The following is a 25,093-nucleotide window of genomic DNA, read 5'->3' on the forward strand; positions in this document are numbered from 1 at the left end:
GTCTCCTTCGTCACCCTGCTGTGTTTGAGGTTGGTCTTCTTCTTGCCCCCTTTTTCTCCCTTTTTCATTCACTTGTCAATCCTGAAACTCTCTGCACCCCTCTTGCAACTCACCGGTTGGCCTGACCCGGGGCTGGAGCAGTAGATGGTGTATTTGCGGATGATTCCATTTGGCTTGTGAGGGGGTAACCACGACACTACGACACTGCTGGCGGAGGAGGGCACAGCTTTGATGCCAGCTGGGGGTCCGGGGTCTGAATCATAAAGGGAAAGAAATGGAGGGCAGAGCAACAAAATGTGAGCCAGTTATCATTTTTTGTTGTATTTACCATAAACATAATTAGGCACCTTGTGATATTCCCTGATATCTTTATTCTTTGAAGCAAATTGAATATCTTTCCAGGTTGGACTGCTGGTTCAGTGATCTAACAAGGTTGGTTTAAGTAAATTGCGAAAGGAATATTTCACACGTTTCTAATATTTTATGGACCAAACATCACGAGTTGAGAAAATGATTGGCAGATAATGATATAAAATTTCTGTGAAATGTTTACTTTCGTCAGGCATATATACTCAACTGGGATTGGATTTGCACATTACCAGCCTCCTATGTTCATTTAAAATTTTCCTTTATGTATAATTTAATTTCTTTCAGTTGCTTTACCAAGAAATCTTTGCAAAAAATACGTATTACTTACTGACTGATGTTAACTGCCTTTGGAGTAAGTAAATTCAGTTTAAGTGCTGCTAACTTGAGCTCCTGGTAAACTAACTTCTAGTCATGGCTATTCGGCTTCAAAATCAGGCAAATGAAAATCAGGAAAACCACAAAAGATTGCATGTGTGATTTAAAATGTAAGTTGTTCATGGATTGTTCTGATATTACGCTGTATTCTTATCACTGGTAAGAAAATCACTTCTTCATGATCAACATGATAATGCTTATGAGTACATACAGAGGAGAAGGTTTGAACATCCTGAAAGAATTATACAGAAATTTAACATAAATACATTGTGATAAACGTAAAATCCACAAACTAACACATATGCACTCAACCAAATGCACCCAGAGGGACCAAATGATGTGGCCCCTGGGGTGAAGGCCCCTGGAAAAAATCAAGAAAAAGATCTTTATCATCCTCATTCTTACGCTTACTGTCTACCATGAGTGTGCATCCAAGAGACAGAGGCAGCGAACGGCAGGCTGAGAATTGGCTGTTTGCACAATTCCACTGCAAACACTTTTCTGTGTGCAACAGACAAAACCGAGGGCAAAAGGAAGAGTGAGACCGAGAGAGATAGAGAACGTTTGTGAAGAGGTTGCCCCTAGACACAGTGTCAACCCGCATCAGGGGAGGAGAAAAAAAAAAAAAAAAAGACACACTCAAGTTTTCCCCTGATAAACGCACATACTCGCACTCATGCACACACACTCAAAAGACTAACATAATACACATATTTGAAGAGCTATTGCGGTGAGGCCAGCTCATAAAATGGAGATATGGTGAAGAAGAGAGAATAAAGGCCTTTTCTGAAATGACACTTCTTAGAATCTCTGCCCCCCTCCTCCTCCTCCTCCTCCTCCTCCTGCGCTCCCTCTTTCTCTTCATTTTTTCCATCTCCAGACGCCTGCCTCCTCCTCTGACTGGCCCCAGGGAGGGAGAGGAGAGGCGGATACGGATGTAATCCACAGCCCGCCAGTGTAAGCACAAAATTAATTCTCTAAGCCACAAAGAATTAATCCCTCTCCTTGTGCTGGGTGCTGAGCTAGACTTGCACATAAACAATAGCGTCTGTACACTCGTGCACGCAGAACCAACGCAAAGACATGTACACATGCAAACACACGCTTAACCCCCCCCCACCCCACACACACACACATCATATTCACACGCACAAACCGACACCCTTAGGGTCCTTCACCACACACACACTTTTTGGCTTCTTAATTCTCATTAGCACTGGTAATGGCACATCAGAGCACAAAGAGGTTTTAATCAGCAACCTCAGCCTTACAAAGACCCTCTCTACCCCCGCTGGCTCCCTGCCTCCCACACTGAAGCCTAAACCAAGGAGAAAACCCTTAAACCTGCCCCAAAGATGTGATAAAGGCAAATTACATATTATTGTAGGTCAGTTCATTGCTTGGGTTATCTGTATAGAAGGAGCTTATAAAAGGAAAAAAAAAAAAAAAAAAGGACTCACAGTCTTCACGAGTTTGGATATACAGGACGTTGCTTCGGACACCGTCCCCGGCCTGGGTGTAGGCCAGCACCTGGATGCTGTAGTTGGTGAACTTCTCCAAGCCTCTGAGCTCCACCTGCTCCTTGGTGGTTGTGATGTTTTGCATTTCACCCCACTCTGAGAGGCAAAAAGACACACAGAGAGGGTCAAACTGAAGATGAAGCCATTTAATTTAATCAGTTTACCCTGGGGCTGGGATGACGGACTCGCTTAACGCACCTCCATCCGGGAAGACGGCCCAAAACACGACTCGATATCCCTTCAACACGCCGTGCAGCGTCATTCTCGGAGGCTCGGCCCACGTGATCACGGCCTCGTCAGATGTTACAGAGATGGCTCGCACGTTCTGAGGAGGCTGACTGGGTACTGAAGATGAGAGAGAGAGAGGAGAGAAAAGGTCAGATAAGTTATCTAAACCATGTATCCTCAGTTATCTAACCGTATATATTTCACAGTTTAATTTAATAAGAAAGGTCTGTTCATTGAAGGGTGAAAAACAATCACAACTTGTTTGACAGCTGAGCTAAATGCACAGATGAACAGGAGAGAATATTTTAACGCCTTAACCCTCAGAACCCCAAACCCTGCTGGCAGGTTTGAAAGCCATGTTGTCTTTTTTTTTTTATTTATTTATAAATTGTAAAAACATCAAGAATCATCAGTACTCCAGTGCGGTGTGCCGTGCCATTGGGAGAATTAACCAAATCTAAGCTTAAAATAATGATATTGCACTGAAATCAATTTATTCTACATGTCTCCCTTAAAAATTCACCAAAAATTAATTGTCTGCAGAATCCAGAATCTGTCAAAAACAAAAAAAATCTTTGCTCTTTCCCACGACTGAAAAGACACACCTGACTGAACTGTGACCAAAAGTCATGTGAAATTTCAAGACAAAAGGGGAAAGAAAAATGAGTATATGCAGTTTGTATGGAAAGAAAATAAAAAGGCACGTAGAAAAATATATAGGCATGTTAAGTCATCTTTGTTCGTTTGATAAATGAATGGTAAATAGTTTTTCATTTTTTTAATGTTGTATGGCAATGTATTCTTTATATTGTGTAATGGTGCTTGGATCCAAAGCCCATCCATGTGCCAAACTGGGCAAAGACACTGAAGCCTAAGTTGGTTGCAATGGTAGGTGAGCACCTTGACTGGCAGCTCTGCTGCTATCGGTGTTCGAGTGTCTGTGAATGTGAAGCACATTGTATGACCTAGCCTCGGTTTAACGCGCTATGCAAGTGTTGACCATTTACCATTTAACCATGTCCTACCACATCCATCCATTATCTATACACCGCTTAATCCTCACTAGGGTCGCGGGGGGCTGGAGTCTATCCCAGCTGACTTAGGGCGAAGGCAGGGGACACCCTGGACAGGTCACCAGTCTATCACAGGGCCACACTTAGAGACAGACAACCAAGCGAACCGGCGACCTTCTTGCTGCAAGGTAACAGTGCTAACCACTCAGCCACCTTGCAGCCCCTGTCCTACCACAAAGAAGACATTTTTGAGTTCTCTCTATTTCTAGACATGGTTGTTCTGCTTCTATAGAAGTGCAGGACTTTGCATTGCAGTGAAAACTGTGCCCACAGTGAGCAAAAATGTGACAGGAGCAAAAATTCCCAGACACTGGTTGAGGTTCAGAGGATAAGTTTCCTGGAAGGCTGATAAAAATTACCTTATTCCTTGCTGTGATCTGATCCAAAGCCAGATGTTTAAGGGATTTTAGTACTTTTTTTTTTAACTTACAGGTTGGACACATCATCCTCACTGTCTGACTTGATTATCCATCCATCTATTATCTATACACTGCTTAATCCTCACTATAGGGTCACGGGGGGCTGGAGTCTATCCCAGCTGACTTAGGGTGAAGGCAGGGGACATCCTGGACAGGTCACCAGTCTATCACAGGGCTACACTTAGAGACAGACAACCAAGCACACTCACATTGGACTTGATTATATATTCTATAATCTTTATTGAAATTCTGTTGAAGCTGTATACGTGATATTCAAACTTAAGATTTCATGATTGTTTTAGGACTGCGCCATACTGCGCATTGCTGAGAAATAGTTTGGCTGTCTTTTGCATCAATTTTGTACATATTTGCATAAATATCAGTAATATTTACAGTAGATAAAAAGGATTTAAAATATATCCTAAACAATGTACAGCTATACAGTGTGAGTTTGCATCGGCCTTGAGCCTGACGATGATCATTAAGCTATTTTTTTCCACGTTAAACCAAAGATTGACACCATGTCTTAAAAATTAGGGCTCTGTTGGATAACTAAAGTGATAAGCATTTCTGACACCCTTAAAAACATTTCCATATCAAACCTGAAGTGAGTGAACAGCTTAGCGATAGATAAAAAGCCCATGACATGTGTCTAGCCTGATGTATAGGACCATCTCTCTCCCTCTGTATAAGCCTCTCTCTGTCCCTGCCAGTCCAGGTGTCTTCTCTGTTGGCTACCACTGACCACTAGTCATTCAGCCTTTGAATAACGCCCACTGTTGAGGATGAACAGAAATCAACTTGTGAGAGAAGGAAGGGCAGGAAGAGAGGAAGAGAGCTGACTGAAAGACAGAGTGCAATGAAAGAGAAAGACTGGGCCAAGTCCACCAGGGAATTTCTCTGCAGCTGGTGAGGAGAGAGGAGGTGGGGAGGAGGACGGAGGAAGGGAGGGAAAGGAGAAAGGAGGATTAGAAAACCAAAACAGGGGTTTTGCATGAATAAACCTTAAGTTCCAAGACTATATAATGACAAGGCACCAAAACATCGTGCAGTTTTTTCCCTTTTCACCTTCACCAGAAGTAAAATAAGGATGAGAATAAACAGGTGAGTGGGTTCGAGTGTCTCTAAATTGTCTGTAAAATGACTTATGTAGGGTTACACAGAGAAGTACAAAATGATTTTAAAAAAAAAGGAACCTTACATAAACAACTGCACAGATTTTGAGGAGAAAATATAGGATCATAATGAAAGGCAGATTTGGACTGGGGCTACAGGGAGGAGGAGATGGGGGTGAGGGACAGAGGAAGGGAGGAAGAGAGTTAAAAGCAAGGGGAGCAAGGGAAGGGCAGAAAAAGATGAAAAGAGGGAGCAGAGAGACAATGCGCTCAGCTGTGGATAATTACAGCAGGAAGCTAGCGGAGGGATAGAGAGAGACAGACAGAGAGACAAGCTAATTATAATTATTTTTAGTATGCTTGTTGTTATCACTATTATCATAATGGCCATCAATATCACTGTCGCCACGGTGACAGCCACAGGAAAGAACTGGAGGGCTCTGTCTCCTCTGGACCAATGGGGCTCAGCCAACTGTTCACTGGGTGGACAAGTATGTGTGTGATGCATGTGTGTGAATTTCTATGCGGGATGACATATGATAGAAAATGAAAGAAACTGTAGATATTTTAAAAATTCCTGCATTCTACATGTAGCATACAGACTAGATGCTCAACATTACACAAAAAAGAGGAATTAGAGGTCATCTTGAATTATATATTTTTTTAACTCTAAAGATGTATTTATCCGTGTTTTTATGTTAACAGCTGTCAACTGTTTGGGTTTTTTTTTTGGCTCCTTAGTGGCCAAAAGTCAATGAATGCAGCTTGTTTAGAAAATATCGCTTCACAAAAAACGAATAGAAAAGAAAAGCTGCATGGCCGAGTAAATAATAGCTTCTGGGAAATAAGTATGATCCTCGAACAAACTCAATTAAATCCAGCGGTCAGTTGTCCTACTGCTTCACACCAGCCAGACTCATGTCTCCAAAATGACTGAACTCAACCCGCTGCACATTTTTCTATTTTTGAGGATAGTCGGACAATTTTTATGATCACTCATGTTGTCAACAGTTCTTTTTTGGCACTGCAAAATAAAAAATCTTTTGAGAAGTTGGTGGATTTTTGTGGCACAATTTAGATGCTTTTTAGCTGACAAGATATCTCTTTTTCTCACAGACAGTTTTAAAAATTAATTGTGAAGAACACAAGATCTGTATGTGTGCATCAAAGATAAGCTTTATTTTTTTTCCCAAAAGATTTTCTATATACAGTTGGAATCTCTCATTATGTGCATTTTCTTACATAAACTCTCACATGCCAGATGCAGTTATAAGATATTTTAAATACTGTGCAGCCTAAGAAAAGGCTTTTACTCCCTAAGTGTTTTGACAGTTTATTCATTCATTCATCTATTCACTCCCTCAGCATTCTGCCATCAAACCTCGCAGCGATCAGGATGCATGGTGGTATCTCCAAATGTCTCACCATACACGGAGCTCTCAATTCTCTCAGTGCTGCTGAATGGATACTGTGTCTATGAGACTATGTGTGTCCTTGGTATTTGTAAGGAGCATTTGGATTCTAGCAGCCAACATTCATTCTTGTTGAGAGAACAGAAAGGATGTAGTAATTTTAGGTAACAAAGCATGGCATGATTTGACAGAGATCAGACAGACAGGAAGCAAAAAGAACAATGGCCACAGAAGAAGTGCTCTAACTGCAGATCAGAGCAAAAGCAGACGGTAGGGTGATATCTGATCGGACTGACAGTTTACTGTTCCACTGTAAATAATGCATCATGCTGTTTAACTTGTTCCCTCGCTGCTGCTGGTCACTAAAGTAGCCCACGTTACACTACAAACAGACCAAGGTGCGATACAATGTTTTTTCATTCTTTACATGCTGTGACATGTTGTATGTGTGGTCCTCACCATCTTCCAGTGTGGTAGCATTAATCTCTGAGCTTGAGGGCCCTGTGCCAGCTCTGTTGAAGGCCTGTACGACGACACCATACTGGGCAAACTTCTTCAGGTTGTCCAGGGTGTAGACCTCGCTGTCTCCAGTGGCCTTCATCTCCACAATGCTGTACTGGCCGTTACTACCCGGGCCGTTCTCTCTGTAGCCGATCTGGTAACCCCGGATCACCCCGTTCTGCAGCTCCTTCCTCGGAGCCTAAAGGAGGACATAAGAACAATGATACTAACATTAGACTTATTTTCATATAATGTGTCATGATTCAGACACACTCTCAACTTTTTGAACTCCAAAATCTGTGGGTGGGTTTGAAAGGCATGTTGTCTCAACAAAATTGCCAAAATTACAACATTTATTAGAACCTGAAAGTCTCAAAGCAGAAAGGATTAACAGGTTTTGAACTTTCTGATGGTCATCATCTGTGGCATGCCATTCGTTTGGGGAAATTAACCAAATCTAAGCTTAAAATTAGGACATTTCATCAAAATCACTTTATTCGACATGCCTCATTTTAAAAAATTGCCTAAACGTAACAGTTTGCATTAACCAGGTTCTATAAAAAACAAAAAAATTCTGCACCTCACAACCATTAAGCCATTAGGGACTCAGCAGTGATCAACAGTCTCATTACAAAAATTCAGGGACTTTTTGGCTAAACTCTGCTGTGTTTACACAGAGCAGGTAGTAGACAAGTGACATTTAAGATGTAAGTCGTAAAAAATCTGCGGTTTGGAGAGCCACCATTGTTTTCCAGTAATAGGAATAAATGTGAGCTCTTGGAAAAATGTTATACATGCATGTACATTTTTGTAAAATCAGTAATCAAAGAAATTCAACTTCAGTTTTTCTTTTTTCAAAATGTATGGCATTATAACTTTGACACACTGCACAGAAGCCATTTTGAGTTCTCTCTACTTCTAGCCATGGTTGTGCTGTTTCCACTGATGTGCAGGACTTTATACTGCTGTGACAAATGAGGCCTCAGTGAGTAGAAATGCGACAGGAGCAGAATCTGGTCAAAAACTGCTTGGGGTCGAGAGGGTTAATACATGACAGCAAATAGAAAAGCATAATAAAGTGACATAGGGCAAGGGTAATGCTACAAATAATCTCTGAGGAATTCCATAGCTGTTCAGAAGACAAATGCTTATAATGCTGTACCTTCCAGGTGACTCTGATACTCTGAGAGGTCACTGGCTGCAGGATCACATCCATGGGAGGACCATCAGGCTCTAGGAATTGAGCAGAGGAATTTCGCGAATGTCAGACAAACATCCTGTGGCTTTCATGTCCCCAGTAAGACTCAATTTGCTAAAATATTCAGGTGAACAACTAATGCAGCATTTTTTTTTCTCGATTTTATTGAGAGAAACATTCAATACAAAATTATTTTTCAAGGACAAATACCAACCAACACAGATGCTAATTGCTAATACAACAAGCAAAGGGAAAAATATTTGCTGACATTCTTTTGAGTAGAAAGCAGTGCCCTCAAGAGACTTACGCGCTTCCTCCGTGCTGATGGTGAGCTCCTTACTGGCCTCGCTCTTGCCTATAGCGTTGTAGGAGTACATGCGGATGCTGTATACGGAGGCAGGATGAAGGTCCACTATGTTGGCCTGGTTGTTGGTGGGGGAGATGTTACGAGTGGCGTGCTTCAGCTCCCAGGAATCTGAACAAGCAGAGGAGAATAAAGTGCTGTTTTTGTTGCCATAATTTTCCAACTTCTAAAGCAACTGTCGATGTATTTGGGAATTTATATTTTCCTACTCTTGTTTGTCTTGAAAAATGGGGCATTTTACATTTTGATGTGTCTGTGAAGATTCTCAGTTGTCCAGGTCATGGTTGGTCTGGTAGATTAATTGTAGTAACTGGAATTGCTTGAGTTTCTTGAAGATGTTTCAGCTCTCATCCAAGAGGCTTCATCAGTCGTGACTGACGAGTTGGCAGTTCTAGATACTTATATCCTAAAGAAACCATTAACACCTGAGTTTTGGTTTCAACTGGGGGTTTGTTGTTCCTCTCCCTTGTTATATGGGTCATTAGTGCTCCCCCAGCCACAAAGGGGTTCATTAGGGTCTTTTGTGACTAGGTGTGAATGTGGTTTCATCTTCCTGGGGAAAGATCTCTGGACTGAACTGTAAACAGGTGAGACATGATGCCTCAGACCTCCACCTCTGTTGAGGGATGGACTTTCCAGTTTGACATAGATGGCTTCTTTCACCTCTCTCTCAAACCATCTGTCCTCCCTGGCCAAAATTTGAACGCTGTTGTCTTCAAATGAGTGTCCTTTGTCCTTGAGATGCAGGTGGACTGCTGAGTCCTGTCCTGAGGAGCTGGCTCTTCTGTGCTGAGCCATGCGCTTGTGGAGCGGTTGTTTACATTTTGACATTGACAGCCAATTTAAAACAGCTTTGTAGCGGTTGAAATAAAGAAAAGCAACACAACAGCCTAGCGTATTATTCTACTATCCTCATTTCACACACAGCGAGGAATCTATTGCGCTACTTTTACTCACCGGTTTTGTTTTTATATTCAATATCATATGAGGTAATGACGCTGTTTCCATCAAATCTCTGTGTCCACCTAAGATTCATACTCCGATCTTTGACTTCTCGCACCTCCAACTCCGGAGGATCTGGAGGCTCTGAGGATTTAAGGGGGAAAGAGAGTGAACAAAGGGAAGTAAGAAAAAGGAGGAGAAGGTAGCACTAAAAGAGAGACAATTTTAGATGTGAGGAGGGAAGAGCAGGTTTTTCTAGCTTTTATCAATTTAAAGAGGAGACGCTACAGTCAGTACATGCATTTGCACATGAATGGTTACCTTGCACAGTGAGCTGGATAAGGCCTCGTCCTTCTCCGTAAGAGTTGATGGCATGACAGGAGAAAAAGACTGAATCCTCACGCTCTGCTGGCTTTAGCTGAAGTGAGAAAAAGGAGAAAGAGAAATGTCAAAGAGACAAACAACTCTATCTTTGTGTAGGCAAATTGTGTAGAGCACAGCTTTGAGATGGAGAAGTGCCTTGGTGAGAGTTTTTTTCCCCCTCTAACCCTGCCTGTTTGGTATTTAGGTGACTCTCTGTACACTGTATTGCAAGGAGAGGTGCAATAGGCGAAGAGTCACCAATCAAGTGGTACTCTGCAATTTTTGTGCCAAGATTCAGGTTTGGTTTTTTTTTTGCACAATTTGCCACCCACCTGCTTGAAAAATGTCAAAAGTGCACTTTGTCCGACACACTCTACGTTTGTTACTTTAGCAGGTGAAAGCGTATTCTTATAGACCTTTGCAAAATTGCACAAACCTCACTCAAACAGTTTTTGCTTGTACTTCAAGACATATATTCTTAAATTACAAATTGAAATACAACAAAATGCCCAACAAAATACAGCTTTTAGGGTTAGTGGCAAAAATACCAGCAGTAAAGGGCAACATTTTAGCAGTCATACATTATGGATACTTCGCTTTTCAGATGGAAAGCCACCTTTGACAAGTTTTAAAGGTGACCGGCACATGTTCCATTTGAAGCTTTAAATCTGAGTTGGGTTCATGCCAAAGCATAGTTGCGGACACCAAACCCACAGTAGTTACACTTTGACTGCATAGTGTGTCCACATGATTTGCTTCTGTGCCCTAATACAAGTCTACAAAGTTATGAGTTAGATAACAGCATCTTCCCACAAAAAGTAGATTTTTCTCCTTTTTATGTACCATTTGTTAACATCCAGAAGCAACCCATCACCAGGCTGACAAAGCTACAGTCGTAAGCAAAAGATCACACACACTTGTAAAGACTGTATGTCATGGCAGTCTTGAGTTTCCAGTGACTCCTACAACTCTTAACTTTCTATGAAAGAATGACTGAAACACAAATTTGTCACAAAAAATAACCTAATATTTGGTTAATGTCCTTTGGCCATTTCCCCCTCAATTTAGCACTTTTGGTAGCCATTCACAAGCTTCTCGTTGTATCTCTGACCACTCCCATGACAGAATTAGTGCAGTTCAGTTACATTTGTTGGCTTTCTGACACAGTTGGTTTCTTCATCTCAGTCCACAGGTTCTTGATGGGATTTAAATCAGGACTTCAAATCTTACCTGACTTTTTTAAAAACTCTTTTGTTTGGGGTCATTGTCTTGTTGGAACACCTAAGACCCAACCTACTGTAAAATTATTTTAGGGTTTCCAGAAGAATGTGGAGGTAATCCTCCTCCTTGTTATTCTACCTACTTTGTCTGAAGTACCAGTTCCTCTGGCATCAGAACAGCCCCAGGGCACAAGACTACCACCACCATGCTTGACAGTAGGTTTGGTGTTCTTAGGGATAAAGGCCTTACCTTCTCTCTTTCACACATTTTTCTGTTTATTGTGGCCAAGTAGCTCAATTTTTGTTTCATCTGGCCACAGAACTTTGCTCCAGAAGGCCTTTTCTTTGTCCATGTGATCAGCAGCAAACTTCAGTTGAGACTCAAGGTGCTTTTTCTGGAAGAAAAGCTTCCTTCTTGCATGACAGCTTCTCAGCCCATGGCGATGTAAAACACACTTGACTGTGGACACTGACTTCTGTATTCCAACAGCCTTGATTTCATTGCAGACCTGCTTTTTGGCAATTCTTGGTTGAGTCTTGACTATTCTGACCAGTTCTCTCAGCAGCAGGTGTTTAAAATCAAGTTCAGCATTGTGCTCCCAAGAAAGTAAATTCAGATCCTCATCCCTTCTTGTCTCACACAACAAACTTGGACGAAATGGAAGGGTTGCTGTGCCTTCTGTCCAGCTTGATTTTCAAAATAAAATGGCGACTGTCACCGCCGCGGCGCGATGTTAAGCAGTGAAGCCACTAAGAAAACTGGCTTAACACAACTTTCATCATCACCACAAATTATAATTTAAGTTGCTGTATGATTATTTTTGACCCAGCAGATTTTGCTAATTTCTAGGAGACCTATGATAAATATATGAAAGAATCCAAATACATGATTGTTTTTAATGCCAATGTTTGAATCACTTTATCATAGAAATTTAAGACTTCTAGGAGTTACTGGAAACTGAAGACTGCCATGATACATGGGGTTTCAAAGTGTATGTTAACTTTTGTTCACAGCTGTATGTGGACTTCACCATCTTTGCTATGATTGTCGCAAAAGTAGCATCTTACTTTTAATCACAGCAGAGGAACCCTGTGGCTGATCTTACCATCATTGTCAGAGCAAAATCATGACATAACAAAACACAGTTCTACATGAAAAGAGCCACAATCTTTGCTGTGGTTGCAACAACACATACGTCAAGTATTTAGGAGGTGATGTGACTTCCCATGATTGGTACTAGCCTTTAAAAACTCCTAACAACTCAGCTTATATGACAGCTTTTTTCTAATCTCTCCGGTTTTCTACACACCTCAGTCAATGAAAATAAAAAAAAAAAAGTTCACACAGCTGGGAAAACTGAAAGCAATTTGTCAACTCAATAAGACTCACAAAGACATTACTGTCTGATTTCATCAACTAGACGCTCCACCATATAGAGGTGTTTTTTACCTTGAGCGTAGACAACACCTCGTCGGTCTTTTCATTGGGGCTGGTGGTAATGGAGTATCGAGGGTTGCGGTCAGGGTCAATGACCGTGTCGCCTCTTTCCCAGCGGATGATGATGGGCCATTCTCCCCTGGCTGTGCAGTTCAGCTCCTTCACATGACCCTTCTTGGCCATGGTGGTGTTGGGGTGACTGGTTATCATCGCTGGGACTGGAAGGAGAAGGGAAATGGAGTGTGAGATGAAGTGAAGGTTAGGAGAAAGAGGTTAAGAAATGGTAACAGTAAACAGATTGATGAGAAGGATGTTAGATGACGGAGGCAGATAAAACAAGTGGGTGATGGGGGGAGGAAAAGAAAGAGTAAAGTGGATAATAAGCAGGGTTTAAGCCGAAAGGGAGAAAGGAGTGAAAGAGCGGAGAGGAGAAAGGTAGGATAACTGGCAGTTAAAAAGGTGGAGTTCAGAGTAGCCAAGTTCCATTGCAGTAGAGTAATGAAGAGCTGTGGTCAATGAGGTAAAGTCAATAAACCTCCTTTCTCATTCTCCAATAGTCAACATTGGGGTCTAGGTGAATGAAGAGGCAAAAATGATACACTCTACCTTTCGTGTACACTCTATACACAAAATCCCTCACACACACTCAATCTCCTTTGTCCAACATGCACGCACGCACACACTCATTTGCACACACACAATATCGATCCGAGGAAGGTTCTGCTGTTTTGTTTTCATCACTTATTCATCTCACCCTCCCTCTTTTCCTCTTTTCCTCCTTCTCCGCTGAGCGAAACAGACAGAATTGAGGGAGGCAGAGGAGAGGAACGGTTCAATCAATAACACTAACACCAGAAGGAGACGGGGAGAGAGAGGGAGAGGGGCTGCCCTGTGATAGGAAAACACAGTGAAACTAGTAGATACATTTATGTGCACCTTGTTATATGTGTCTGTGTGTACAAGTGTTAAAAAGTGCCAGGAATCAAAGCGTAACATCTCTCTTGTGATTACAGATGTTTTTTTCATATTGCTGTACTGCGTGCTATGAAATATACGGCCCCTCGTACATTTTCCCCTATGCATTTTCAAATTGCACCACACAGGGTGTTACTGACAGCAAGGGCAGGATAGAGAGACTGATAGCAGATAATGATTAAGCTCAAAGTCTTTTTGATTGTCTGTAGACGGATCCCAAGGGTCAAAAGATCAATCGCTCAGTAGCTCGCTTTCTCACTGCCTATCACACATACACACACACCTCTTCTCTCTCAGCGTTCTTTATGGCTGTGCTCTTATGTCCATGGTCACCTTTGCTCCGCCAATCCATCACCGCGTATGCATGTGTGCGTATTGTTCAAGCCCACAGGGAGAGTATTGCGAGCTGGCTCATTGGTTTGACACAGTTAGTGAGTGTGCGTGCATGAGGACCGATCAAGGCGGAGCGCTGGAGCATCCTAGATGGCCTCACTGCAGTCATTTATGCAGTGAAAAACTCACGACCCGCCACATTAAAAGCCCGTGCGAGTTTCAGATACTCACTTTTAACGGTGAGGACCATGCTCTTGCTGATGTCTGAGCCCACTCCATTGGAGGCCTGACAGAGGTAGAAGCCACGATCTTCTTCCAGGACATGTCGGATGAGCAGAGAGCCGTTATTCATGATCTGAATACGGCCCGTCAGAGGCACAGGGTGGTACTGTTGTGGGTTCCCAATACCCGCTGGACACAAAGAGAGAGAGGCAGCCAAGAGACACGTTATTATTATAAAGTAAACTGCCGATGTTTGCATTTCAAGGTAATTTACTTTAGACAGTATGGACCCATGAATGTGACAATGGGCAGAGAAACGCAGACAGAGACAACATCATAGCACATAGATAAAGAATGAAAGATGGGTCATGTACCTAGTGTACCTTTGGCATGCTTCCACATGACCTTAGGAGGAGGGTATCCATCAACAGAACAGTTTAGGATTCCTGCCTTCCCATAGATCCCATCCTGGTTGTTGGGTTGCACCACAAACCGAGGAGGCACTGCAGGAAAATCAGAGAAGAACTGAATAAAAAGACAAAAACTATATTAAATGATTAGATTATTACTTCCGTTGCACATGCAGCATTATTGTTGTGGCTGGTTGTAGTAGTTATTTTCTAACTACTTCATACCCAGTATGTTAGCTCTAGACTATTTTGTAGGTCTTACAGTCATTTCAGTGAAGTTTTGGGAGAAAATATTTGACAAGTGGTGCTAAAAAGACCTGGCTTTTGTAAGGGGTGACAAGTCAAAGAGACATACATTAAAAATGAGCCTTTCTTCAAATGTTTACGCACCATTAATTTTAATTTCCTTATCTAAAAAAAAAAAAAAATTGAAGTTTGTCTTACAAACAGGAGGGAGTGGAGTTTGAAAAATGTGAGTATTTACTAGGCAAGGAGACTCCAGTGAAAGATGCCACTGAGCTGTAAACTAAGAAATGAAGGATCCAGTGCAGCCTCTGCTGCTTCAATTTTTATCCTTTTTATTTTTATCTTCCAGTTCCTTCAACTTTATTTAACTGTAATACACTCTCTCTGCAGTAGTCGTGTACAATACCCTCTTCCTTTCTCCTTCATCTCTTTCTAAATATCACTGTCATGGTCTCAAAATGTATAAATCTTTATTTTCTCACCTGTAACTGTGAGCTGTCTCTCTGTGCTGACAGTGGCAGCATCGTTGCTGGCAATGCAGGTGTAGTTGCCATTGTGTTTGAGTGACACTTTGGATATCTGGAGGGAGCTCATGAATTCCTTTGTGTCGATGGTGATGCCCGAGGAGGGCACGATCTCCTGGCCGTCCTTGCGCCACGTGATGCGTATGGGCATGTCTCCAGACGACACCACACAGGCGATGTACATCAATTTGCCGATGGAAGTCGGGGGGAAGTCAAATGGCTGGATCAGTGGAGGAACTGAGAGAGGTGGAGAAAGAGAGGGTGAAAGAGAAGAAAAGAGAGGAAAGGGAAGGAGAGCAGTATTGGGGTAAGATGTGTAGAGTGGAAGGAAGAGAAAATAAAAATGTTGCAGAGACAAAATGGGGGGGAAACAGTGAAATGAGATAAAAAAAAAATAAGTAAAAGAGATAGAACAGAGAGATCAAGTTGAGAAAATAAATGATAAAAGGAGAGCAAGAGAGAGAAAAGGCAAGGACGCAGAAAAAGGGAAGGACAGGCAACAGGGTGAAATAAAGGGTAGATAGAAAGAAGACAGAATAAGGCAAAGAGGGAATGGAAAGAAAGGAAAGAAAGATGAATGAAAACAGTTAGAGGGTTGTTTAAATGAGTGGGGTGAGCAAAAGGTGAAGACAGAGATTTGAGGCAGATATGAATAAGTGAAGGATAGAGAAAAAGAGAGAAAGTCAGATATAAAGCATGGGAGAATATGGGCAGACACAACGTTTTGAAGATTCAGGGGCATCGAGAGGACATGGGGTGGGAGAGTGGAAGAAAGAGGTGGAGTGAGGAATTTAAAAAAAAAAAAAGCAGCAGAGAGAAAAAGACAGTGTTAGATTATTTTTGAGAGGACGTGATTCAGACTCTTGTCATTTTCACCTGACAGTCTGATAGATAAACGAGTGGTCTATCTGTCTGCTTGACAACAGAGGGGGAGCAGAAACGAGATTTCTTGAGTCTGTCATCTGGGCCTGGACTCCCAAAGCTTTCTCCACCACTGCAGCCTGGCCTACTAGCCCACTACCCACTCTGCAGCCGCCTGTGCCCCCTACCAACCCCTCCACTCCACCGCACCCTGCCCTGCTAAAGCCAGCCCATAATAGCTGCTCTAATTAGAGCCCTATCCACAGGGGGAAGAACGGTGTTGCCATGGATACCGGTGGAGGTGATGGTGTTGGTTTGGAGTGGGGGATGAGGGGAGGTTGGTGGTGGTGGTGGTGGGGGGGTTACAGCTGAGACATCTGGGGGATTTAATCTGGGCCTCGTTAAAATTCATCTAATTAAATCAGAGACATGACGAGCACACATTCATACAAGCGCATACCTACACCCGAACGCAGCACATGTGTGCATATGCCAGCGCGCTTGTGTACTCACACATGCATGCATGCATGTGCGGAGGGGCAACTCCACAAAGATCAGCGAGCACCGAAAAAATTCCCCCATCGTGTTAATGTCGAGCCAAAACACGCACAACCCGCATTCGGCAACTTCCTAAAACAAACACGTCATTCTACTGCCGCTGAGAAAAGAGCAAAATAACATACAAGGTGACATGCAGAATATACACAACACACGCTTTGTCATTCACACACATATGTGCATATGGCATGCACACACACAAATCTTATACAATAGCACTCCTGCTCCATGTAATTGCAGAGTGGTTGAGAGCTCACACTAGGCCACTCCGCCCCTTAATCAGGGGTTATTAGAGGCAATGCATACAGCTTTCTTCCTTCTTCTCTCTCTGTTTCAGTCACACCATCCAGCTCCAAACCAGTGTTACTCACTTCTCATCCTCCTTACAATCACCGTCTTTTGCATTCATTTTCTTCTTCCATTTTATGACACAATAAAACAAAGCTAGAACTCAAGATTGTGTGCCTTCTTTTGCTATGTATGCTTTCGTCTATGTAATTCAAAACTGGAGCCATGAGTGAAAACCAGCGATACTGTCCAACACTTATCTTCAAAAACGGCACCTTTCCGACTGACCTTTGACAGTGACATAAACAGTCTGCGTGATGAACAGCTGTGGTTGGATCAGCACGCTGCACACATAGGCCCCTTCGTCCATCCCCTTCTGAACATCGCTGAGCTTTAGAGTCCCGTTCTCATACACCACCTGGACACACAGTACACGCAGAGATGATAAAAAATGATAAAATGAATAAAAAACTTCTCATTTATAAACAAAGCTGTGCATTTTAATGAGATGTTGCTAAGATCAAAACATGTCTGACGAGGAGTCCCCCACATTTTGTGCCTTCATTTGTTTCCATTTGGAAGTTTTCCATTTCAATCCAGCAGAAATCTTTTCTGCTATTCAAGTAAATCAGAGTAAATATCTGTTTCTTTATCTGTTAAATTGACATAAGGGACAAAAAATCTGTGTCAAAAGGGGGAACATGCACAGAAATAAACCGATAAACCCATACTCTCTAGAAATCTTGGAATGATTTCTGTGATTCCACTTTAACAAATGATTCTCTCATGTATAATCTTAAATAATCTATTAGGTAAGATATACTCTATATAGTTGTGTGTAATGCAATATCGAGGGAAAGAAATGTAAAAAGTGGCTAACAGGGACTGTTGAAGTCATGGGTCTTGATCACAGTGTATCTGACAGTGAAACTCCTTGTTTTGTTTTTCTTTTTTTGGTCAAATGTTTGCTTTAATTTCCGCTATATGAACATGGGAACATAAATGTCACCTGCTGTATGAGAAGTTGTTGCATGTGAAATGAAATGTAACAATTTTCTTTCCTCTAATTCAATTTTTTTCCATATAAAAATGCAAATAATATTGGGACCTAAAGCTGTACAAAAGCCTTTAGAAGACAATCTATATTGAGTGTATGCACATATTCAAGTTATACAGTTCAATACTGTTAAGAAAAAAAATATTTTTTATTGTCTTTGAGTAGCAGAAAACAAACTCCACCTGGCGATGGTTGTCAGGCAGCAGAAGTCCTTCCTTGTACCAGTTAATTGAATAATAGGGGTAACCAATCACACGGCAGTTTATGAAAGTGTTTCTTCCTGCCACTGCAGTGATATTCTTCATAGGGCGAATCCTCGGAGGACCTGATGGGGTGAAAGAGAGAGAGACAGAGAGCGAGAGAGAAATGGAGAGAGAGAGAGAGAGAGAGAGAGAGAGAGAGAGAGAGAAAGAGAAAGAGAAAGAGAGAGGGATGGATTGATCAGAGGGAGAAAAGAGAGGGGAGAAGAAGCTCATTAGTTGATGGTGTCAGAAGCAGGTCATGGAATTTTAGGAATAAAGGGGAAGGGTGATGGGGAAGGGAGTTTGGGGAGAGGGAGTGGACAGAGGAGAAAATAAGAAAAAAGTATGTAGGGGTGTAGGGAGAGAGAGAGAGAGAGAGAAATTAGAATATCCTGACTGAATGTTGAAAAAAATTTTGATTCTGGAGCTGCACTAAACGAAATACAGCGTTTCTGACCAACACTGCACCACCCTACTCCTGCTCTGGAATATTTCCTATCCCAGACATAAGTAGGTCTATGGTTTTTAAGTACAGAGGAATATTGTAGTTTATTAAGATTAAAATAAGCCTTTAAAAGTTTAAGCAGGGCATAAAGTGGACACAAATGTCACGTTCAATGCCCTCATTTCTCTAATACCTCACACCTTTTCCCCAAGTAGCAGACACAAACTAGCAATAAAAGAATTTGAGCTTCAGCGCAGCAGTGATAGTGTTATTGTTTACAGGTCAGATTGGGCTAGAGATGGCAATTCTATTTAATATTACTGACATTTAAACAAACCAGTATTTAATGCAACCGACTGCATGACTAGTCTGAAAAGAGAGCGCAACACAGAGAGAGAGAGAGAGAGAGAGGGAAGTGAGTGGGTGAAACAGATGAGAAAAAACTAAATTGACACTTGACTTGACTATTCTCTACTTCATTTAGAGACTTTTTTAGTTTATTGGAAGGCAGTGAATTTACATGTAAGCTCGATAATAACAGTGTTTTCATTCATGCTGACCAACTGCTCCCAACTGTATTCCAGCTCCACTGCAGCGCTCCGACGATAAACTCAACAGGTTAAACAGCCACGTCATGGCTTGTTTGTGTCCCTTAACAAAGTGCTATGCATTTTCTGTAGCTGCACAGTCTAAAAAACCACACAACTCTTTCCCTGCATTGTAACTAATGAACATATAGTCTGTCTGGAACTGCTCTGTGAAGGTGATGCTAGATAAGGTGACTGAGCAACAGTGGCTACAAAAGGTAAGTAGGTAGATTTGGATCAAAATTAATGCAAACTATGTCTTAAAACAGGGGTCTCAAACTCAACTTACACGAGGGCCGCAAGAGATAGTGTCTGGGTGAGGCTGGGCCGCATCAAGAATTCCACCAAAAAACGTACAACTGATCAAACTTTTTAAATTTTAATAACAAAATAAATAACTACTAACAAGTCAGAACATGAGCTGTTCTTCAGAACATAGGCTTCTTCTACTTATTCCTTGTCCTTGCTGTCAGAGACTTGGCTTCGCTTCTTCTCACACAACTGAGCCACATCTGGTTTAAACCCTCAGTATGGCTTTAAGATGCTCATCTTTAAGTTTTGACCTGAACTTTGCCTTGTTAAAGTTCATTGTGGAGAAGAGCTTTTCACACAAATAGGTGGTGCCAAAAATGCACACGATCTGCTTGAACATCCTGGAAAGCTCAAGGAGGTGGGGGGCAATGCTTTCAAAAATTGTCCAAGCTTGTCTGTTTTTCCATTCATCTCCCTAAACTTTGCTTTGAGTTCAGAATTGCACTACAGATCAATTAGCTCCATCTGAAGCGCAGTGGGGGCATCTTCCACATCGAAGGAGAAGGGATCAGCAAAAATTTGAAAAGTGACTGTGTGTGTCTTGAAGTCTGCAAATCTGTGATCAAATTTTTCCTGTAGCTTTCCAATGGCATCAGCATACTTTTTTACAGAGGTTTGTCTGGGAAAGTTGGGCTTTCCATAAGACAAGTTTTCTGGAGAATGCTCTGACATTGTCATATGCAGCACTGACAAGTTGGCCCAGGCCTTGTAACTTCGTATTCAGTATGTCTAGCTCCTATGTGATGTCAACAAGAAAAGCTAAGTCCATTAGCCATTTGGGATCATTTAGTACAGGAACAGTCACCCCATCCCTTTCCATGAAAGCTTTAATTTCTGCCCTTAACTCAAAAAGTCTCTTCAGGACCTTCCCCCTGCTAAGCCAACGTACCTCTGTGAAGTAGGGCACATCCTCATATGTTGACTCTATTTCCTCTAAAAAAGCACTGAACTACCGGTGCTTTAAACCCCTGGATCTTATATGGTTGATGAGCTTCACAACGTCAGACATCACATTGTCAAACTTCAGGCATTTGCTGCAAAGGGCCTGCTGATGGATAATGCAGTGCAGAGCAATGGCTTCTTCCAAGCCTCCATCTTCAAGCTTTCTTCGAACAAGTGCCACCAGTCCATTTTTCTTCCCCGTCATTGATGGCGCTCCGTTGGTTGTCATTCCAGCAAAATGCTGCCATAGTGAGCCGGCATCCACAATGGCATTACACAGCTGGTGGAATATCTCCTGACCGGTGGTCTGGCCATGCATTGGAATTATTGTGAGGAACTCCTCCAGCACTTCAAAATTGTCATCAACACCACGGACATATATTGCGAGCTGTGCAGTGTCAGTAACGTCTGTGCTCTCATCAAGAGCGACTGAGAATGAATGGAAATGTTTAACTTTTTCAAGCAGTTGATCATAGATATTATCTGACATGTCTGAAATGCGGGCTGCAGTGTGGGTTCTCTCCAGGTTCTCCGGCTTCCTCCCACACAGTCCAAAAACATACTGAGGTTAATTGGTGATTCTAAATTGTCCGTAGGTGTGAATGTGAGTGTGCTTGGTTGTCTGTCTCTCAGTGTGGCCCTGTGATAGACTGGTGACCTGTCCAAGGTGTCCCCTGCCTTCGTCCTAAGTTGGCTGGGATAGACTCCAGCCCCCCCGCGACTCTCGTGAGGATTAAGCGGTGTATAGATAATGGATGGATGGATGTCTGAAATGCGATCTGCCACTGTGTTGGCTGAAATGCTGATGTTGCCGAACTGACCCTTTTTTTCTGGGCAGACTGTACTCGCAGTCTCTAACATGCACTGTTTGATGAACTCGCCGTCTTTAAATGGCTTTCCCGCCGTAGCGATCATCTCACTCAGCATGTAGCGAGCTTTGACAGCCATATCACTCTCTTTGCCTACTTTCTTAAAAAAAATCTTGTTGCCTCAGTAGAGATGTTTTAAGTTTGGCGACCCGCTCCTGTCGCTTATTTCCCATGTATTTAGCATACTCCTCAGCATGTTTAGTTGACTAATGACGTCTGATGTTACATTCCTTGTGCACCGCAACTTTATCCGTGCATATTAGACACATCGGGATGCCTCTGTGCTCAACAGAAAATATTCTGTCTCTCATTTCTCCTGAAATTGTCTGTGCTCATCGCCAATCTTTCTCTTCACGGCAGGTTTTGAAAACGACATGACTGGAGCTAGGTAACAGGGTAAATTTTTCCTCCACTCGGTGATCATCCTGAAGCACATTACTTTTCGAATTCGTATTGTTGTCGTCACGTGCCTAAGCTACGGTAGCCCACAGGTGTTAAAAAATATAAGCGCCCAGATGCATGTCAGAAAAAACGCGCGGGCCGCACGAACACCAATCTTTGATTTCGTGCAGGGGGCCACAAGTTTGAGACCCCTGTCTTAAAAAAAACCTTCTTGATGCCGTCAATATGTGTCACTGCCAAAAGACAGAGACTGAAGGCTGCAGGTAGGCAGGCAGACAGTCAGACGGACACAAAATGCGTTTAGCATTACTGGAAGATACTGGGTGCTATCACTCAATCATCCGTCAGTTCCTCACTGACCTTCTCCCCATTGTTCATCTGGTATCTTTGTTTTTGTCTCTCTTTCCAGCCCCCCTACCCCCCACTTTCCTCGGCCTCTTTCTCTCTCCTCCCTTTCTCGGGGTGTGCTGAGCTTTGAAGTCGCAGCTCTGACGAGTCAAAGATGTATTATTCAGCAGCACCGTCGTGCACGCACACACGCCAGCACAACACACACACACACACACACACACGCCGACACCCACAAGCACAGACACGGTATACACGTGTGTGCTCGGCTATGTCTGTGTACCTAACTGAATGAGATAAGTTGAATGTATCACATCTCAGCCAGCGGATCAGCATACGAGCGCGTTACTGTTTTTTTTTTTTTTTTCTCATGTGCAGTTATGAATTATTGTCTGTATTTGTGTCAGTTTGTGTTGCATGCGGGGCTGAAACTCTCTGGCATTAGGGTTCATTCTCACTCCAATGATCATCCTGGCATGTCTGCTTGGAGCGGACTCACATGTCACAACTACACATCTCACAAAAAAGGACGGAGAAAAGAGAGAGAGACAGAGAGACAGACATGGAGACAGTGATACAGCCCTGTCCGTCGGTGTCACTCCTCATCCTTGTCATTCCGGTGGACAGTGACATCACCAGTACTGTCGCCAGAGTTTACTATCACTCCTTCAAAAGACACCAGCGCTCCTCTCCCCTCCATCTGTGGTCATCTGTTTCTTTTGCTCCTAAAGTTGCATTTCATTCCCCTCATATCACTTCATCTCACTGTCTCTACATATATCAAGCTACAGTCTCTCTGTCTGAACGCTTTGTCTACCTTCTATGTGAGTACATATAGGCAGAGCGATTGGATGCGTGAGTTCATTTGTCTTCTTTATGCATGTGTGTGCACTCACAAGTGAAGAGCTACAGTAAGTCAGACAACAGGACAGTAAGCTTGAGTCTACACAGAAAGTCAGACAGAATGAGATAGACAACATATAAGGGCTAATGGAGAAACAAAACAGACTGCTGCAGACAATCAACTTAGAGGTATAATGATAGACAAACAGAACAGTAACTTAACAAAAGAAAACATGGGATAAATCAAAGTATACATATGAGAACATAAGACACACAAACAGAGATAGAAGTAGAGATATAGAAGGGTACAGGAGAGGATATTGGTTGGGTTGGGGAAGGGGTCAGGCTATGAGAAGCCTCTGTATGACTGATATTGAAAAGTAGACAGGCACCTCTTACGTTTATGCGCGCTTGGTACTCAGCACTACCGGCCGAGTTTCGTGCGGCGCACCGATACACTCCTCCGTCGCGAATCTGCGGGCTGCTGACGTTGACGTGGCTCACGGTGCTGCCATCGGAGAGCGTGTACTGGCTGGCTCTGACTCGCGACAGGTCCCGGGCCACGGGCTCGTCGTCCAGCGTCCAGGTGATGGTGGGCGGAGGCGCTCCTTTGGCGGCGCACATCAGGGAGAACGGTTCGCCCGGTACCACCACACGCTCGCTGAAGGAGGCCACGATACGGGGCGTACCGTCTGGGACAAGAGGCAAGAAGTATGAATTTAGAGACAAATAACATTACAGCAAGATGAAGGATGGATTAAAATGACTGAACCACTATAAGTACAGAATCAAAAGTAACACCTTATAAAAGTAGAAGAATGAACCTAAAAAAAAACATTATTGCACATCTTTCTAGAGAATTTCTTAGAATTGCTACAACCAGCATATTACGATGTTTAACTCTTTTGCTCCTCTTAGCTGACTTTCCTTTTATTTTCCATATGTAAACACATATCCAAGTTACAGACACACACATATTAAGCAGAAGCATAACATAACTTGCTCTTCAGCATTCTTGGTGGGTATAAATATGGCCTGTGTGATGAGTGTGTCATTTAGCATAAAAAGAGAGAGCAAAAACAGCACTGTCCATTTCCAGTTGCACAAACATTCATAACTGTATACCAACATGATAATAACCGTGTCACCTTCTAGCAGTATGATGGAGAAGTCCTGGGCGGTCTGGCCCTTGCGTGTTGCAAAGCACTGGTAAGCTCCCGAGTGTCTCTTTTGTGCAGCAGAGATGAACAGTGTCTCGTTGTGAGCCCCCTGGATGGAAAAGTGCTGATCGGGCAGGACAGGTTCTGTGTTACGGTACCAGGACACAGTAAAGTGGGGGGAACCTTGAACGGCACAGGAGAGGATGACTGTACTGCTGATCCCCGTCTTCAGGTTCTTGGGAGACAAGGTGACCCGCAGTGGCTCTAGAGAAAGAACAAGCAGGTAGAGCAGAGTTAACAAAACAAAACAAAAGGAATAGAGGAGAATAATGTAGACAGAAGCAAGTTACTACCAAAATATTGAAAGTACAATACGTGGTGTATGTCAGCGTCCCTCAGGCACAACACGGGTATTATCTGCATTGCTGAACGAAAGGAATTTTTATTGAGCTACGCTGTGCTGGTCAGGTAACACAAATCATATTTTGGTGTGGTGAGATTGTGTATTTCTTGTCTGTGTGTCAGTTTTTCAGTCATCGCCTGTGTATGTGCGCGCGAGAGTGTGTGCTAAGCGGCGAGGAAAAACCGAGACAGAAAGACAGAAAGGGGAGAAAATGTCAGTGAGCAATAAAGCAGCTGGTGTTAAGTGCTGGAGGCTGCTGAATGTGTGTTTCTATGTGACAGTGCATGTGCAAGACTTTCTTCATGAGCAATGAGTGCATGTACTGTATGTGTGTGTGTCCAAATCTGTGTGTGTGTGCGTTTGTCCCACCTTGCATGCCCTGTCATCGGAGGTTTGTGGGTTGTGTGGTGATGTGCCCTGTGGCCAGTCTGCCCAGTGTCCACTAACTTCACTCTTTTCCCAACCACCCTCAAATTCCAGCTCCTCTCTCTGCCTCCTCCTCATCCTCCACACAAGTGTGCCATCCTCT

At 42.8% G+C, this 25,093-nt stretch overlaps 1 protein-coding gene across 1 annotated transcript in view; it reads right to left on the reverse strand.

The window, feature by feature from the left end:
• The window catches only part of dscaml1 (Down syndrome cell adhesion molecule like 1), a 106,056-nt gene that overhangs the window by 13,012 nt on the left and 67,951 nt on the right, over positions 1–25,093 (reverse strand). Inside the window, exons 6-21 of the mRNA XM_008301727.1 lie at positions 24,150–24,425; positions 23,394–23,693; positions 18,194–18,336; positions 17,243–17,372; positions 15,206–15,484; positions 14,442–14,570; positions 14,077–14,256; positions 12,550–12,755; positions 9,838–9,934; positions 9,532–9,660; positions 8,518–8,685; positions 8,175–8,245; positions 6,971–7,211; positions 2,463–2,609; positions 2,205–2,360; positions 114–253 (exon numbers count right to left, since the gene is read on the reverse strand). Of these exons, the coding sequence (XP_008299949.1) occupies positions 114–253; positions 2,205–2,360; positions 2,463–2,609; positions 6,971–7,211; positions 8,175–8,245; positions 8,518–8,685; positions 9,532–9,660; positions 9,838–9,934; positions 12,550–12,755; positions 14,077–14,256; positions 14,442–14,570; positions 15,206–15,484; positions 17,243–17,372; positions 18,194–18,336; positions 23,394–23,693; positions 24,150–24,425 (2,792 nt within the window). The remainder of the gene's footprint in view (positions 1–113; positions 254–2,204; positions 2,361–2,462; positions 2,610–6,970; positions 7,212–8,174; positions 8,246–8,517; positions 8,686–9,531; positions 9,661–9,837; positions 9,935–12,549; positions 12,756–14,076; positions 14,257–14,441; positions 14,571–15,205; positions 15,485–17,242; positions 17,373–18,193; positions 18,337–23,393; positions 23,694–24,149; positions 24,426–25,093) is intronic.

Source organism: Stegastes partitus, unplaced genomic scaffold (assembly GCF_000690725.1).
Source record: "Stegastes partitus isolate 25-593 unplaced genomic scaffold, Stegastes_partitus-1.0.2 Scaffold1704, whole genome shotgun sequence".
Taxonomy (NCBI): domain Eukaryota; kingdom Metazoa; phylum Chordata; class Actinopteri; family Pomacentridae; genus Stegastes; species Stegastes partitus.